Source organism: Phacochoerus africanus, chromosome 6 (assembly GCF_016906955.1).
Source record: "Phacochoerus africanus isolate WHEZ1 chromosome 6, ROS_Pafr_v1, whole genome shotgun sequence".
In the NCBI taxonomy this organism is placed as follows: Eukaryota; Metazoa; Chordata; class Mammalia; order Artiodactyla; family Suidae; genus Phacochoerus; species Phacochoerus africanus.
This window is the reverse complement of record NC_062549.1, coordinates 94,261,282-94,275,726: the sequence shown is the minus strand read 5'-3', so window position 1 is coordinate 94,275,726 and position 14,445 is coordinate 94,261,282. Positions and strand designations below refer to the sequence as shown.

Genomic DNA, 14,445 nt, shown 5'->3' with positions numbered 1-14,445 from the left:
AAACCTGCACCAAATCTGAAGGGTTCCCATCTCCCTCAGGGAATTTCCATTAGCATGAAGTACTGCCTGCTACGCATCCTCCAGTAAATTACCTCGAGAAGAGGGCTCGATGCTAAAAGCAACTACTCCAGCTAAGTAAGTTTTGTCATCTATAGATTCTAGAGGCTCTTATACTCTTCAATGCCACTACTTAAAGGAGGCTCAAATTCCACCCTGACTCCAAGGAATTTGATCTCTCGAGAGAGGAAGTATCTGGTTTGGGCCTTTTTTCAAGGTGCCTGTGACACTACCTTCACGATGCTTCTCTTGTCATCTGGCTCATACCTGGGTTCACCGCCTAGTCTCCTCTGTAACAAGGGCCAGGACACAAAGTGCTGAGTTCTGCAAGGAAAAGACTGTACCAGCTTTCCGAACAGGAAGACCTCCCAGAACTCAGACTGAGCAAGACAGCTCTTCTATTACCTTCCAGAGTTATCAAGTTTATCCTACCCTCTAAACCAGAACTCCTCCTCCTATAACTTGATTCCTCACTCTGTTTGCAGTGGCCACTACACAGATGGCAAATAGGGTGTTCCCTCCTGCGAAGACTAAAATTCCATAGTCCTAGAGAAGAGGATGGTACGTATCAAACTAGCTCCCTTTCCCTTCCCTACACTTCTCAACCCCAAGCTTCTAAGCCACTATCTTCTCCCCCACTCCCCTGAGTTAAGTCCCAGGTCCACTGGGAACACACTGGACAAAAGCCAATCTGTCCTCCTTGCCTTCTGACCTGGCCAGTCCTGAGGTGTCCAAGCCGCAGGCCCTGCAAGAGGGATGTAAGCTGGTGGAGGGCTACTCCATTTGGGGCCTCCCGTTGTCTCCATGTCCTTTTCATCCTTCTTGGGGCCCAGAGGTTCCGACTGCTGGGCGAAGGAAAGGTTAAACTGGTTGGGCAGCACTCCCCCCCTCCCAACCCCCCAACAGAATCTAAGCTGGGAGACTTGGTGGCAGGAACAAAGCGGGTGTTTGTTGTGTTTCTCTTCTGCCTGGGAGGCTGTTCTCGGACCACGGCATTCCTGGGTTGGACAGAGTCAGCTCAGAGTGGCTTCTCCCCACTGCTGCTGCAGCAAAATCCACTGCCTTTCCATAGGCTATGCTTAGGTAACAACTCAGGGGATCGGGCACTTCTGCCCGGCCTGAGTGCAAAGTGGAGGCAGTGAAAATAAATTCAAGGGAGTTCCCGTCATGGCGCAGTGGTTAACGAATCCGACTAGGAAACATGAGGTTGCGGGTTTGATCCCTGCCCTTGCTCAGTGGGTTAACGATCCAGCATTGCTGTGAGCTGTGGTGTAGGTTGCAGACGAGGCTTGGATCCCGCGTTGCTGTGGCTCTGGCGTAGGGTGGCAGCTACAGCTCTGATTCGACCCCTAGCCTGGGAACCTCCATATGCCGCAGGAACGGCCCAAGAAATGGCGAAAAGACCAATAAATAAATAAATAAATAAAAATAAAGGCATTAGTTAAAAAAAAAAAGAAAAGAAAAGAAATTCAAGCTTAAGAAAAGCTAGTTCCTAAACAGAAGAGATGGAATCAAGCATAAGAGATAGCTTTTCAAGAACTGTGAGTGGAGTTCCTGTCATGGCTCAGCGGAGACGAATCCGACTGGCATCCATGAGGACGCAGGTTCGATCCCTGGCCTCGCTCAGTGGGTTAATGATCCGCCACTGCTGTGGCCGTAGTGTAGGTCGGCAGCTACAACTCTGACTCTGCCCCTAGCCTGGGAACCTCTGTATGCTGCCGGTGCAGCCCTAAAAAAAAGAACTGTGAGTGTACAAATCAACCCTGTGGCCTCCTGGGGCACGAGAAGAAACGCAGGCTCTCTCTCCCCAGCCTCTCTCCTCTACCGGGGAGAGGGGCTCACAGGCAACAAGGGTTCAGGAGAATGTGCGGTAACTCATTAGAACAGAGAGGGAAATACCTGACGGAAGCCAAGGTGTTCAAACAGGGTGGGGCCGGGGGATATCCCTGTAGGAACAGGACACACAATCCCTAGAGCAAGGAGGCAGGAATTCAGCTCTCTTGCCCAGAAGCCTGGGCACTCAGAGCCTGAGTACCAATAGCAGTCGGAGCTCACTCAGGTGAGGGGAAAATGGACAACTCAGGGTGGCATTTGTTTTTATTAGAAAACCCCGTTTGGTAAGAGCTTCCCTAAGCCAGCAAAGACACTGGGTAACCTCCAAGAGCCCCCACAGCTTTCATCTGATCTTCCACTCTCTTCTGAAAGAGGAGGATGGGGGGATGGGGTGGTGTCAGGCAGGCTCAGAAGCGCCCCCTCCTGGACCCCTGAGAGTTCATATCACCAGCAACATACCCCACAGCACCTCAGTCAGTGGTGCACCGCAGGGCTTCTAGGCTCAAGGCTGTTGCCGATAGCATTCCTGCTTGTGGGGCTTCACGATGGAACCAAGGAGGCTCTCATAGACTCCTAGGCCTGGGCCTTCACTCTGGCTGGGAGCAGGGCAGGATCCAGGAGAAGGTGGCCAAGGACTAAGGGAGAACAGGTTGCATTTGAGATACCCTTTGGAGTCTGGAAAGCACCTGGATTTCTTGGGACAGGAGGGCTGCAGAAGCCCCACTCAGTTCTTCTTGGTTTTGGGGGTGTCATATTTCCTCTTGCTGGAGTACCACAACAGCAGGGGGATGCCGATGGAAGGGAGGGTCATGACTCCGAAGGCTGCCCAGTCCAGCTGCGGAAGACAACAAAGGCCTTGCTTAGAGGTCTGGATTAGGGCACAAGGAAGGGACCAGGACGGAAGGGGTCCAGTGAGAGAGGGGGCAGTCCAGCCCAAATTTTGACCAGAACCTTGGCAAGAAGGTTCCTCTCTGTCCAGTCCAGACACAGAAACAACTCTCTAAAGACCAACAGATCTTCCAAGCTATGAAACCAAAGGCCTCACCTGACCCAACAAATCTGGAAGAGAAGTTTCTCTTCCAAACAACCTTTGAAGAGGGAGACGCCCAGGTCTTGCCCTGATAGTCAACCCTCCTGTGACCTAACCCTGCCCACACCACCAGCCCCTCTTCCATCCCTCTGCCTCACATTCTGCTCTCCGGCCTCACTAAACCACCTGCCTTTCATGGCACCACACTCTCTCTTCTGAGATACTCCCTCTTCCCAGATCGCCTACCCTTCCTTACCTCCTCTTTATCTAAACTTCCCTCCTCCAGAAAATCCTCCCTGACTCTCAATGACCAGGTTAGATGTTCCTGCTGCAGCTCCTCCAGCATTTTGCCCACCCCACTGACTTGTGCTGAGTCCTCTATAAGCCCATAAGATCTCTAATGGAAGGGGCTATGTCTTGCTCACCACTGTTTTCTCAAAGCAAAGCACAGAACTGAGCATGTAATTAGGAACCTTGTAATTACTCACTGAGTGAATGAAGAAATGAATCTCCTCATTCGTTACTTTAGGCAAACCTTCAAAAAAATTCTCTCCTAGATTAGATTACAACAAACTTCCTATTTTAACCTTCTCGATGCTCTATGACTCTTTGAATCTAAGCAGATATCCTTTTAATCCTCGAATCAGACCCAGGACTCTAAGGTGGGGCCCTACTCAAGGCTAAGTAGGAAAAAAGGGCAGTTTTTTTGGTTCTGGCAATTGTGATCTCCTTGCCCCACATCTCTAATCATGGTTATATCAGGGTATTTGACGGCTGGCTGTATCAGACACCAAAAAACAGATATGATGAGAACCTATCAACTAGACCTATCTTCTAAGGAGGCCAAGAGAGCCCAGAACCAAAAAGGGTGTTCTCCTCCCAGGGGAATGCCAAGAGAGAAGACTGTAAAGCTTACAAAATGGGGGGAGAATCTCCTATCAAACTCCCGCTGAGCCAGGATTCCCCCCTGTCCAGGTGCACTGGTGAAGCCAATCTGGAAAGAAGAAAAGAAGGGCATTAAGGCAAGTTTCCAACACTTTCTCATCTGGGGAAGGGCAGCACCGAGGAGCCAATCTACCACAGTTCTAAGCATGAGATTCTTATTTTCCAAAGGCCCAAGAAAGCATCAAAATGAGGAAGAGTTTTTCAAATAGAGAGAGTTGAGTGATTCTTAGTGTGTTGTAAAGAGGAGTAAATTAGGAGCCAGGAGATGAGACACACATGATGAGCATTTACTACAAAAAAAAAAAAAAAAAGTAGGCCAGGTGTGCAGCTGAAATTAAAGCCAAATTCTTTGATCTTAGCCTCAGACTCTGGAAAGAGTTGCACACCACCACTCGGCAATCATTTCCTTCCCTACTCCTCAAGGGGAAACACTTCCATACCTCACAAGCTGACATGAGGTGCAAATGAAATTATGAAAAGGATTCTGAAAAGTAGAAAGCCCTACCCAAATGTACATTACTAGAGGAGAGGCTGAGGCCGGCCCACATTCCTTTGCCTTAGAGAGGAGGCCAACAGTTTGGAGCACCCTCCAAACAACTTTGCTCCAAAGTGGGAGCTGAGGCTTTATTTTGTGTCTTTTAACCCATCAAGGGCCAGGTGGAACCAAAGAGTCCTAGAGGTGGTTCTAAAAGCAGACATGAAAGATGTGAAAACATAACCAGGTTTACAAGAATACGGTTTCATGTGGTTTATTTAAAAAAAGATAACAACAACGACCTACTGTGTAGCACAGGGAACTATACTAAATATCTTGTAATAACTTAGAGTAGAAAAGATATAAAAAATATATGTGTGTGTGTAAATAAAGAGAAACTAAACTTAATAAATCATTATTTTTTTCACTTAAAAAAAATATATATATATATACACACAGGAGTTTCTGCTGAGGCATGGTGAGTTGAGGACCCAGCATTGTCTTTGCGGTGGTGCAGGTTCAATCCCCACAGGGTCCAGCATTGGCACAGTTGTGGCTCAGATTTGCTCTCTGGCCCAGAAACATCCATATGTTGCAGATGTGGCCAAAAAAAGAAAAGAATAATAAAAATAAAAAATAAAAGTATAGAAACATTGAAAAAAAAAGGTAATTCAGAGAGTACACTGAATGTTCTTGGATTTCTTTTTTTTTCTTTTTTTTGTGGACACACCTACAGCTTGTGGAAGTTCTTGGGCCAGAGACTGAAGCCATGCCACAGCAGTGACAACACCAGATCTTTAACCCATACTGAGCCACAAGAGAACTCTAAAGACTCTTGGATTTCTTCTAGTTCTATGGTTGACTCTGTTAAGACCCTTCCCTACTATGTACTCACTAAGTAGCCTAAAGCCTATTTGTATTTATAAATTCATGACCTAAGCTTTTGGGGGGCTAGGAGAGTGTCTTGATGTCCTTGGTATTCCCTAGAGTCTAGCACACTGCAGGGACTCAGTAACGGTGTGCTAAGCTTTACATCAATCAAACAGGATTGTTCACCACTGAGTTTCTACTCCATATGGGAAAGAGAAAGAAATCTAAGTTCCTTGCTTCAAGGAACTTAGAATTAAATTGGGAGGTGGAGATGAGGGAAAGACCTAGACATAAGAAAGAGAACTAATGGGAATTCCCTGGTGCCCTAGCAGTTAAAGGATCCAGTGTTGTCACTGCTGTGGCTCTGGTAACTGCTGTGGTGCAGGTTCAATCCCTAGTCTAGGAACTTCCAAATGCCATGGATGCAGCCAAAAGAGAGAAAGAGAGAGAGAGAACTGCTGAAGACAGTCAATCATTAAATGTTTGAGTGGCATGGACTAACTATAAGAGTCAAATAAATGCAGATGTAGTCATTGAATGTTTAGTGAAAAAATGGGGCAGAAAGAACAATATGAATTAAAAAAGCAAAAGACAGAAACAAGGAGATGCAGCTCAGAGCTGGGTCTTGAGAAGACTTCAGATAATGAAGTGGAGAAGGGAGAATACTTCAAACAGAAAACAAAGGCAGGAGTTCCCATTGTGGCGCAGTGGAAACGAATCCAACTAGGAACCATGAGGTTGCAGGTTCCATCCCTGGCCTCTCTCAGTGGGTTAAGGATCTGGCGTTGCCGTGAGCTGTGGTGTAGGTCACAGACGTGGCTCGGATTCCATGTTGATGTGGCTCTGGTGTAGACTGGCGGTTACAGCTCTGATTGGACCCCTAGCCTGGGAACCTCCATATGCCAAGGGTGTGGCCCTAGAAAAGACAAAAAGACAAAAAAAAAGAAAGAAAGAAAGAAAGAAAGAAAGAAAGAAAGAAAGAAAGAAAGAAAGAAAGAAAGAAAGAAAGAAAACAAAGGCAAAGTGGAAAAAATGAGCACTGAGAAACGGGGAGGCACTACAGGAAGGAGCTTGGCCTAATTAAGACGGAGAGTCCTAATGGACAGAGTGAGAGGAAGAGAGAAGCAGAAAACAGTGAGCCTACTGGAAGTTATGCAAGGAGAGACAGAAATGCTCAGCCTTGATGCAATACGCAGGAGCATTCTAAGCAAGGAAAAGACAGACAATGGAGACTGAGAACTGTATGACAGAGGCACAGATGATGGATTGGAAGGACAAGGATGGCAAAAAACTGGGTAGCATGTGACACCATCTAGATTAAAAGCAGAAGGAAGAGGAAAGGGATCCTACAGTACCCCCTTTCTCTCCTTTTTTTTTTTTTTTTTGGTCTTTTAAGGGCCACACTCGTGGCACATGGAGATTCCCAGGCTAGGGGTCCAATTGGAGCTGTAGCCACCAGCCTACACCACAGCCACAGCAATACCAGATCTGAGCCGTGTCTGCGACCTACACTACAGCTCACGGCAATGCCATATCCTTGACCCACTGAGCGAGGCCAGAGATCGAACCTGCATCCTTATGGATCCTAGTCAGATTCACTTCTGCTGAGCCACAATGGAAACTCCTTTCCATCCATTTTAATAGCTTGATTCTGAAACTTTATAATTTGAAACAAACTTCTCTCCTAAGGACAATAGCCCAAGTTTCTGGTCCTTTTTATCTTCCTCAGAATTTAGCACCAACTCTGGAATTTTTTTGCAAGAGTTTCAAAGGAAGACAAAGCTGAGCCTCATCCAGCTAAAGGTTTGGGCAACTCACCACAACAGGCCCATCCTCCTGGGCCAGGTAAGTAATAGTTGCTGAGGTGAAGTTGAAATAACCAGCCTTGAGAGGGCGCAGGACCACGGTGTGGGACACATTGCTAGCACTGGCCCAAGGGTTAAGGAGGGAAAAAGATGAAGCTAACAAACTTTCAGCTTATGGACTAAATGCACCATTTACAAAGAGCTGTCAACATATGCAGTGATTTCCTATCTACAACACTCTGCAAAATAATAAACACAGGTTTTTCTAAGCCTAAAGTGTGTGAGATAACTTATCTTTTTAGTCAAGTTTTGGGGAGTCCATAATATACTCAGTAACGTGGTTTTTTAAGTAAACTTTCAAAACAGTGTATGTTATAGATGAAAAATTAGTTACTTAAAGTCACAGAAAATCTTTCACTGATTACAACGGAAGGAAGTTCTTTTTTTTTTTTTTTGCCTTTTCTAGGGCCACTTCCCACAGCATATGGAGGTTCCCAGGCTAGGAGTCTAATCGGAGCTGTAGCCACCAGCCTACGCCACAGCCACAGCAACGTAGGATCTGAGCCGCAGCTGCGACCTACACCACAGCTCACGGCAACGCCAGATCCTTAACCCACTGAGCAAGGCCAGGGATCAAACCCGCAACCTCATGATTCTTAGTCGGATTTGTTAACCACTGCACCACAACAGGAACTCCCTGAAGGAAATTCTTGAAAATGCAAAACAAAACCAAAAAATACAAAAAGAATGCCTACCCTCACTGCAAAATCTAAATATACTTTAATTCACAAGGGAAAAAAATAATCTAACTCAAAACACTGGGGAAATAACCAGGAGATCCAAATAAGAGTTTCATTGAGTAAAAACGAGTCTTTAGAAAGTCACCCAGGACCTCCCTACCAGCAACCCACTGAACTTCTCTTAAAAGCACTTTCAACATGTTCACCCAGCCACAAATATCTATCTACACTTTCCCTACATAGTGTGTTTTAGGGCCTTATAACCTGAACTTCATGCACACGATTCTCACCAGTCTCTCTTGCCCTTTTATTTTTTTTTTTTTTGGGCTGTACCCTCGGCATATGGAAGTTCCCAAGCTAGGGTTTGAATCAGAGCTGCAGCTGCCAGCCTACACCACAGCCACAGCAACACAGGATCCAAGCCGTGTCTGCAACCTAATGCCAGATCCTTAACCCATTGAGTGGGGCCAAGGATCAACCCAAGTCCTCATGGATGCTAGTCGGGTTTGTTAACCGCTGACCCGCATCTTATCCAAAGAGGTGACAAGAATGGCCATGCATACCCAGACCGCTTGAAGTGACCCTGCTGCTTTGGCCCCCCTCCCCCACTAGCCTTCATCACCCAGCGTCAAGAGGATACGGAGCAATCCGGTCCCATTTGACATTGAGCATTCCAGAGACAATGCCAAAGTCTTCTGGAGGGAAAGAATCATCAGAGAGTTCCACATCTAATGCAGCACTAGAAAACAGAGGAAACAAAAACAAAAGATCAGTTAAGTAATGGATATAAAATTAAAGCAATCAGGGAGTTCTCTTGTGGCGCAGTGGGTCAAGGATCCAACACTGTCACTGCAGTGGCCTGGGTTACTGCAGTGGCAAGGGTTTATTCCTGGCCTGGGAACTTCCACATGCTGCAGGCGCAGCAAAAAAAAAAAAAAAAAAAAAAAAAATTAAAGCAATTAGCAATCAGATCTGCCTGACTGTACTAAAAAAATTAGGACTACAAAAGACAGACATGAGTCACATACTAACTTGGATTTGTTGCACTAAAGAATCCAGGTCAAGGCCTAGATTCTGAGTGCCAAAATATTCGAATACCTAGGAAAGGGAGTTCCTATTGCGGCAAAGCACAAACGAATCTGACTAATAACCATGAAGATGTGAGTTCAATCCCAAGCCTCACTCAGTGGGTCAGGAATCCGGTGCTGCTGTGGCTGTGGGGTAGGCCAGCAGCTGCAGCTCTGATTCAACCTCTAGCCCAGGAACTTCCATATGCCATGGTGAGGCCCTAAAAAACAACAACAACAAAAAACCCAAAAAACAAAAAACTAGGAAAGACTGGACCCAAATCTATCTTGTTTTCTTTTTGTCTTTTTCTTTTTTGGCCACCCTGAGGCATGTGGAGTTTTTGAGCCAGGGATCAGATACAAGCTTTAGTCTCAACCTAAGCCCACTAGATCCTTAACTCACTGTGCCTAGCCGGGGACCAAACATGCATCCCAGCACTCCCAAGATGCCACTGATCCCACTGCACCATGGCGGGAATTCCAGCCCCAATCTATTTTGTCTCCAATTTCTTCTCGTGTGTGTGTGTGAGAGAGAGAGAGAGAGAGAGAGTGTGTGTGTGTGTGTGTGTGTATACATAAGGAGGGGAAGAGGAGCAAGATTCATCTGGAAGAGAAAATTAAAGGCAATAAAATAAAAGAAAGGCAACAAGAATATTAATGAAAGAAAGGAAGCTGAGGTTTTACATCCGAGCAATACCTGCAATTGAGGTTTCCTCCCTGGGAGGCAGCCCCCTGTCAGCATGGCTCAAGCATTCGTGAACGGCAAAATCCAGCCTGGGAAGGTGGAGGTGTCCCTCAAGCCCACCTGCCCCTACTGCAGAAGGACCCAGGAGCTCCTCAGCCTACTGCCCTTCAAACAAGGGCATTTGGAATTTGTCCATATCATAGCCACTGGTGACAGCAACAAGATTCAAGATTATCTGCAACAGCTCATGGGAGCCAGAATGGTACCTCTGGTCTTTATTAGTAAAGAATGTGTAGGTGGATGCACCAATCTAGTAAGCATGCATAAGAGAGGGGAGCACTTGACTTGCCTGAAGCAAACTGGAGCTCTGCAATAATTACAGAAGAGCAGACCCCAGGCTGGTAACCTCCTTGAGAGCTGGATGGCAATGCACAAAATGACAGCACTTCCTGGTGGACGGACCTGGGGCTACCTTACCCCAGCTGCAGCAACTGTTTGCTTAAAATTCTAAAACAGGAGTTCCCATCGTGACTCAGTGGTTAACGAACCTGACTAGCATCCATATTAACTAACCTTGGCCTCTCTCAGTGGGTTAAGGATCCGGCGTTGCCGTGAGCTGTGGTGTAGGTCACAGACACAGCTTGGATTTTGCATTGCTATGGCTATGGAGTAGGCCGGCAACAGTAGCTCCAATTCAACCTGTAGCCTGGGAACTTCCATATGCCGAGAGTGTAGCCCTAAAAAGCAAAAAAAATTCTGAAAACATGTTAACACAAATAACGGGGGGAGGGTGGATTTGGGGGAGCAAAACCATATTTTTCTTCTTCTGACTCTGTATTAAAAGTGGATCACCTTGCCCCAAAGAAGTCTGAGAAGTTTGATGGATGTCTTGGGTTTCTCGTGGATTGGCCCTTTGGGTCCAAAAGACCATGACAAGTTACGGCTTAATCACTGATCTCAAAGATGTTCTTTACACATGCGTTTGGCACACGGTCTTCCTAACTGTTCTCGTGTGCTGGGACTCTTTTACCTCTACACCAGTATTTCCCAGCCAAGTTTATCCCAGCCCCCCTCGGGTGAATCTATAGTTGGTTTTCTGCTACTGCTCAAAAATTTTGTCAAGGTTGACTTTATGGAATTGGTTTTACAAAATCAATAGGTAGTTTGAATGTTCCTTTTCACACTTCATGTGTCTCCCTGGCTACCATCCCCACCCCACCCTACTCTGAGAATCCCTGCTATGAACGAGTGTCCTGAACCACGACAACTCACAGATCTCATAGGAAATGTTTAACAACGGTGTGAAGGGTCTGAGCACCCAATGAGAGATGCCACATGAAAAGTGAAGCACAGCTGGTCTTCACTTGGTGCCCCAGAAATCAGAGGTATGAGAGCAGACGTTGCGATCATACGGTAACCCTCTGCCATGTAAGACGGTCTCCCAGAGCATCCTGAACAAGTGTGTATTAATTGGTTTAGATTTAAATGTTACCAGAGAAAACTTGTAACCCCCTCCCCCAAGAATATGTCTGAAATTTTGGGAAAGACTGTTCTAAATGATTTTTTTCTTTTTTTCCCCTATTCTGTGAAAACTTAAGACTCCCATACTATGCAGTTTGTCCTAGAATTGCAGGATCAAATTATTTTTCCTCTGCAGTCTCTATCTCTAGTCTGAATAATTAGTTTGCTAATAAAGAAGTATGCAGAGGAGTTCCCATCGTGGCGCAGTGGTTAACAAATCCAACTAGGAACCATGAGGTTGCGGGTTCGGTCCCTGCCCTTGCTCAGTGGGTTAACGATCCGGCGTTGCCATGAGCTGTGGTGTAGGTTGCAGACTCGGCTCCGATCCCGCGTTGCTGTGGCTCTGGCGTAGGCCGGTGGCTACAGCTCCGATTCAACCCCTAGCCTGGGAACCTCCATATGCCGCGGGAGCGGCCCAAGAAATAGCAACAACAACAACAACAACAACAACAAAGACAAAAGACAAAAAAAAAGAAGTATGCAGAGATCAAAAAAAGGAAGGAAGGGAGCTGAAACAAAACCTTTGAGGTAACAAAGGATCATGTGTTTTTTGCCTTTTTTTTCTTTCTTTCTTTTTTTTTTTCTTTTTTAGGGCTGCACCCACGGCATGTAGAAGTTCCCAGGCTAGGGGTCGAATTGGAACTACAGCTGCCACCCACACCACAGCCACAGGAATGAGGGCTCTGAGCTGAGTCTGCAACCTAAACCTGAGCTCACAGCAACGCCAGATCCTTAACCCACTGATCGAGGCCAGGGATTGAACTTGCGTCCTCATGGATCCTAGTCAGATTCGTTTCTGCTGAGCCTGTTTTCTGCCTTTTCATCCTTCTCTCCCTATTTCACACAATTCTTTCTTCTTCTCCACTATGAGACTCTAGCAACTCACAAAATTGGAGGATGGTTTCTTGTAGCTTAGGTAAGAATGTCCTCCTCCAAAAGTCATCCAGCAGTGAATTCATTTACACACAATACCTGTTGCTGGAGTCCTCCCAAAGATAAATCATTACTGATCCCTGTTCCCAGTCAAGATACCTGAGAAGCTTAAAAGGGCCCAACCTATAGCTTCAGGGCCTCCTTACCTTGAGCCAACATTGTAGATGTTGTACTGTAAGGTCAAGTCTCGCCCCTCCACAGCATATCTGTTCAGCAGTGATTTGGAGGCCAAAAGCCTGGCTCCTTCCTCTGCTTGAGTGACAGCAAAGAGAGTCAACACCACGAATGCCAGCAGCCTCATCTTTGGAGGAAAAAGCAAGTGAGCAGTCAATCCAAGCATGTAAAACCACCAAAATCTTTCTGACAGTCCTTTCTTACAAAGTCCGTCAAAGATCTTCTGAGCTCATCAAAGCAGCGGCCACTTCCACAGAGCAGAGTATACGCTACCAAAGCTGTCCCATTCGCAAGCTTCCCACCAAATCCACCCTGCAGCCCTCGGAAAATCTGTAGACCTCCGGGGCATATCTGCTACCTATTACTGCGAGGGGTCCTGGGTGCTCCCCAATTACTGGGGTCTTCTGAGAGAGCTCCATGTGGCCAGAATAGAGGTTTCCTTGGCCTGCCGCATTTCGGCCCATCTCGGAACTGTAGCGGCCTCTAGCTTTCCCGCACACAGGAATCCCTCACGGCTGTTGCCTTTCCCCGGCTGCTATTCCTCCACCAGCACCCCAGGGATCCCAATGCGCGCTAGCAGGGTCCTCCCTCACGCCCCTGTATCCTACTGTCCATTTTTCCCGCGGGACCGCATTCGTCCTCGTCTTCCACATCCCTTTCTGGGGCCCTCTGAGGGCTTAGTCTGTTCTGCCCCCTCTCCGTCTCTTGCCAAGATTACACGTCCTCCGGCCAGCGTGCTCTATTCCCTCCCCGCCCTGCCAAAGCTAACCCTCAGCCGCTGAGTGTTGTGTGGACACGAACTTTGGCACCCCCAGAATCAAAGGACTCACCGTGCGCACCGCACAAACCCTCCAGGGGGCCGCCAAGGCCGGAAGAGAGCGTCAGCACCCGAAAGACCGGAAATGAGCTCTGGCCGGAAACGTTGGTACTCTGCTGGATGCCTTCTGGGAGTTGTAGTTCTCAGACAAGCCCCACCTTTCCTTTGTAGAGCGCGCCTGCCTCCGGGATACGGCAGCCTCTGTGATCGATTTGCCTGTGCTCCTTCACGCTTTTCTTTCTTTTCTTTCACGCTTTTATTATTCTGCCGTCTAGAGTGGCTTTTCAAGCTGGCTTTCCAGTACCGTAGGTGACCAGCACCTGATTAAGTGCTTTGTGGGACTGGCAAACGTAGAGATTAGGATCTTCTGTCTACAATGTCGAGTGTACTATCGAGCTAGGAATTAGAGAAAAACTGTTGCTCTCGGGGCTACCACCGTTCTTTGTATTCCTAGGCGAAAAATTTACTCATCTTCTATATCCAGTTAGCTACCCTAGAAAGCCCTGAACTTTCCTTAGAAGCCCTTTGAGGTTCCAAAAAAGTAGATCCTTTCTTTAATTTTTTTTTTTTTTTTAGGGCCTCTCCTGAGGCATATGGATGTTCCCGGGCTAGCCGCCTCTGCTGTCTGCATCACAGCTCAGTGGAAGCTTAACCCACTGAGCCCACTGAATGAGGCCAAGGATTGAACCCTAGTCCTCATGGACACTAGTCGAGAGCCACAACGGAAACTCCGGCTTGGTTTTGGTTTTTTTCTGATTGTTTCTGATCTGGAAAATCTACCTTCATGATTAGGTGCTATTTCTCTAGTGTACACTTATTCAGAGATCCTATAGTGATGCTGAACACACAGGAGGTGCTCAAGAAACACCTGCTGATTGGACAAATTTTCATCATCTCTATTTACAGTCTCCCTATTGGAATCTATTCTGACTAGAGGAGAGATTTGAGAGTCAATTGCTAAGGAAAATATTTCCATTGAAAGACTTCCAAAAAAATACAACTTCTTCCTGCCATCTTCAAGGGAACCCCACCAAGAGATTGAAGTAGAACTTTGTTAGATGAACATGGAACTGCGTGCCAGGACCAGAGGCATGCAGAAATGGTAAGGCTACCTAGGGTGCACTCCGTGCCCCCAGGGCAGTGTCACTGGTTTCATGTCCTGTTTTGTGGTTTTTAAGGCAGAACCCAAGCTGCCCACTGACCTCTCTTTTGGGATCTGCAACAAGAGAGCCACCAAGAGAGTATGTGACCAGGCCGAGAAGGAAGTGGCAAGCTGCTTTCTGGCTGGTGGCTAGGCAGGTACCCAGAAATAGTCTTGCTGCAAAATTTGGGGGCTTCAGATGGGCATAAGTTAGCTGGAAGTGCACTCGGTAAATGGTAATGGAGTGAGTATGAACCATGCCTGTTTTTGAGAAACATCCAGAATCAAAGCTGTTACAGTAACTTTGCAACAGTCATTTTTCCTTTTTCTTTTACATTCTTTTTTTTATTGT

General features: G+C 46.8%; 2 protein-coding genes across 2 annotated transcripts; one reads left to right on the top strand and one right to left on the bottom strand.

The window, feature by feature from the left end:
- Positions 1–2,136: 2,136 nt before the first annotated feature.
- SSR2 (signal sequence receptor subunit 2) lies at positions 2,137–13,038 on the bottom strand. The gene is made up of 6 exons (XM_047784331.1): positions 12,966–13,038; positions 12,108–12,262; positions 8,396–8,494; positions 7,029–7,137; positions 3,837–3,914; positions 2,137–2,725 (listed from the first exon to the last, which is right to left on the bottom strand). The coding sequence occupies exons 2-6, from the start codon at positions 12,260–12,262 to the stop codon at positions 2,615–2,617; spliced, it is 552 nt and encodes a 183-aa protein (XP_047640287.1). The 5' UTR covers positions 12,966–13,038; the 3' UTR covers positions 2,137–2,614.
- Positions 9,563–9,883, top strand: LOC125129549 (glutaredoxin-1-like). The gene has a single exon (XM_047784332.1). The coding sequence runs from the start codon at positions 9,563–9,565 to the stop codon at positions 9,881–9,883; it is 321 nt and encodes a 106-aa protein (XP_047640288.1).
- Positions 13,039–14,445: the final 1,407 nt, after the last annotated feature.

Excerpts from the sequence above, each read along its gene's own strand:
- SSR2 (XM_047784331.1), bottom strand. The coding sequence starts at position 12,262 with ATGAGGCTGCTGGCATTCGTGGTGTTGACTCTCTTTGCTGTCACTCAA. Across the intron at positions 7,138-8,395 it reads AAATGGGACCGGATTGCTCC|TGCTAGCAATGTGTCCCACA; the intron begins GTATCCTCTTGA and ends CCCTTGGGCCAG. Across the intron at positions 2,726-3,836 it reads GGAGATTCTCCCCCCATTTT|CTGGACTGGGCAGCCTTCGG; the intron begins GTAAGCTTTACA and ends TGTCTTCCGCAG.
- LOC125129549 (XM_047784332.1), top strand. The coding sequence starts at position 9,563 with ATGGCTCAAGCATTCGTGAACGGCAAAATCCAGCCTGGGAAGGTGGAG.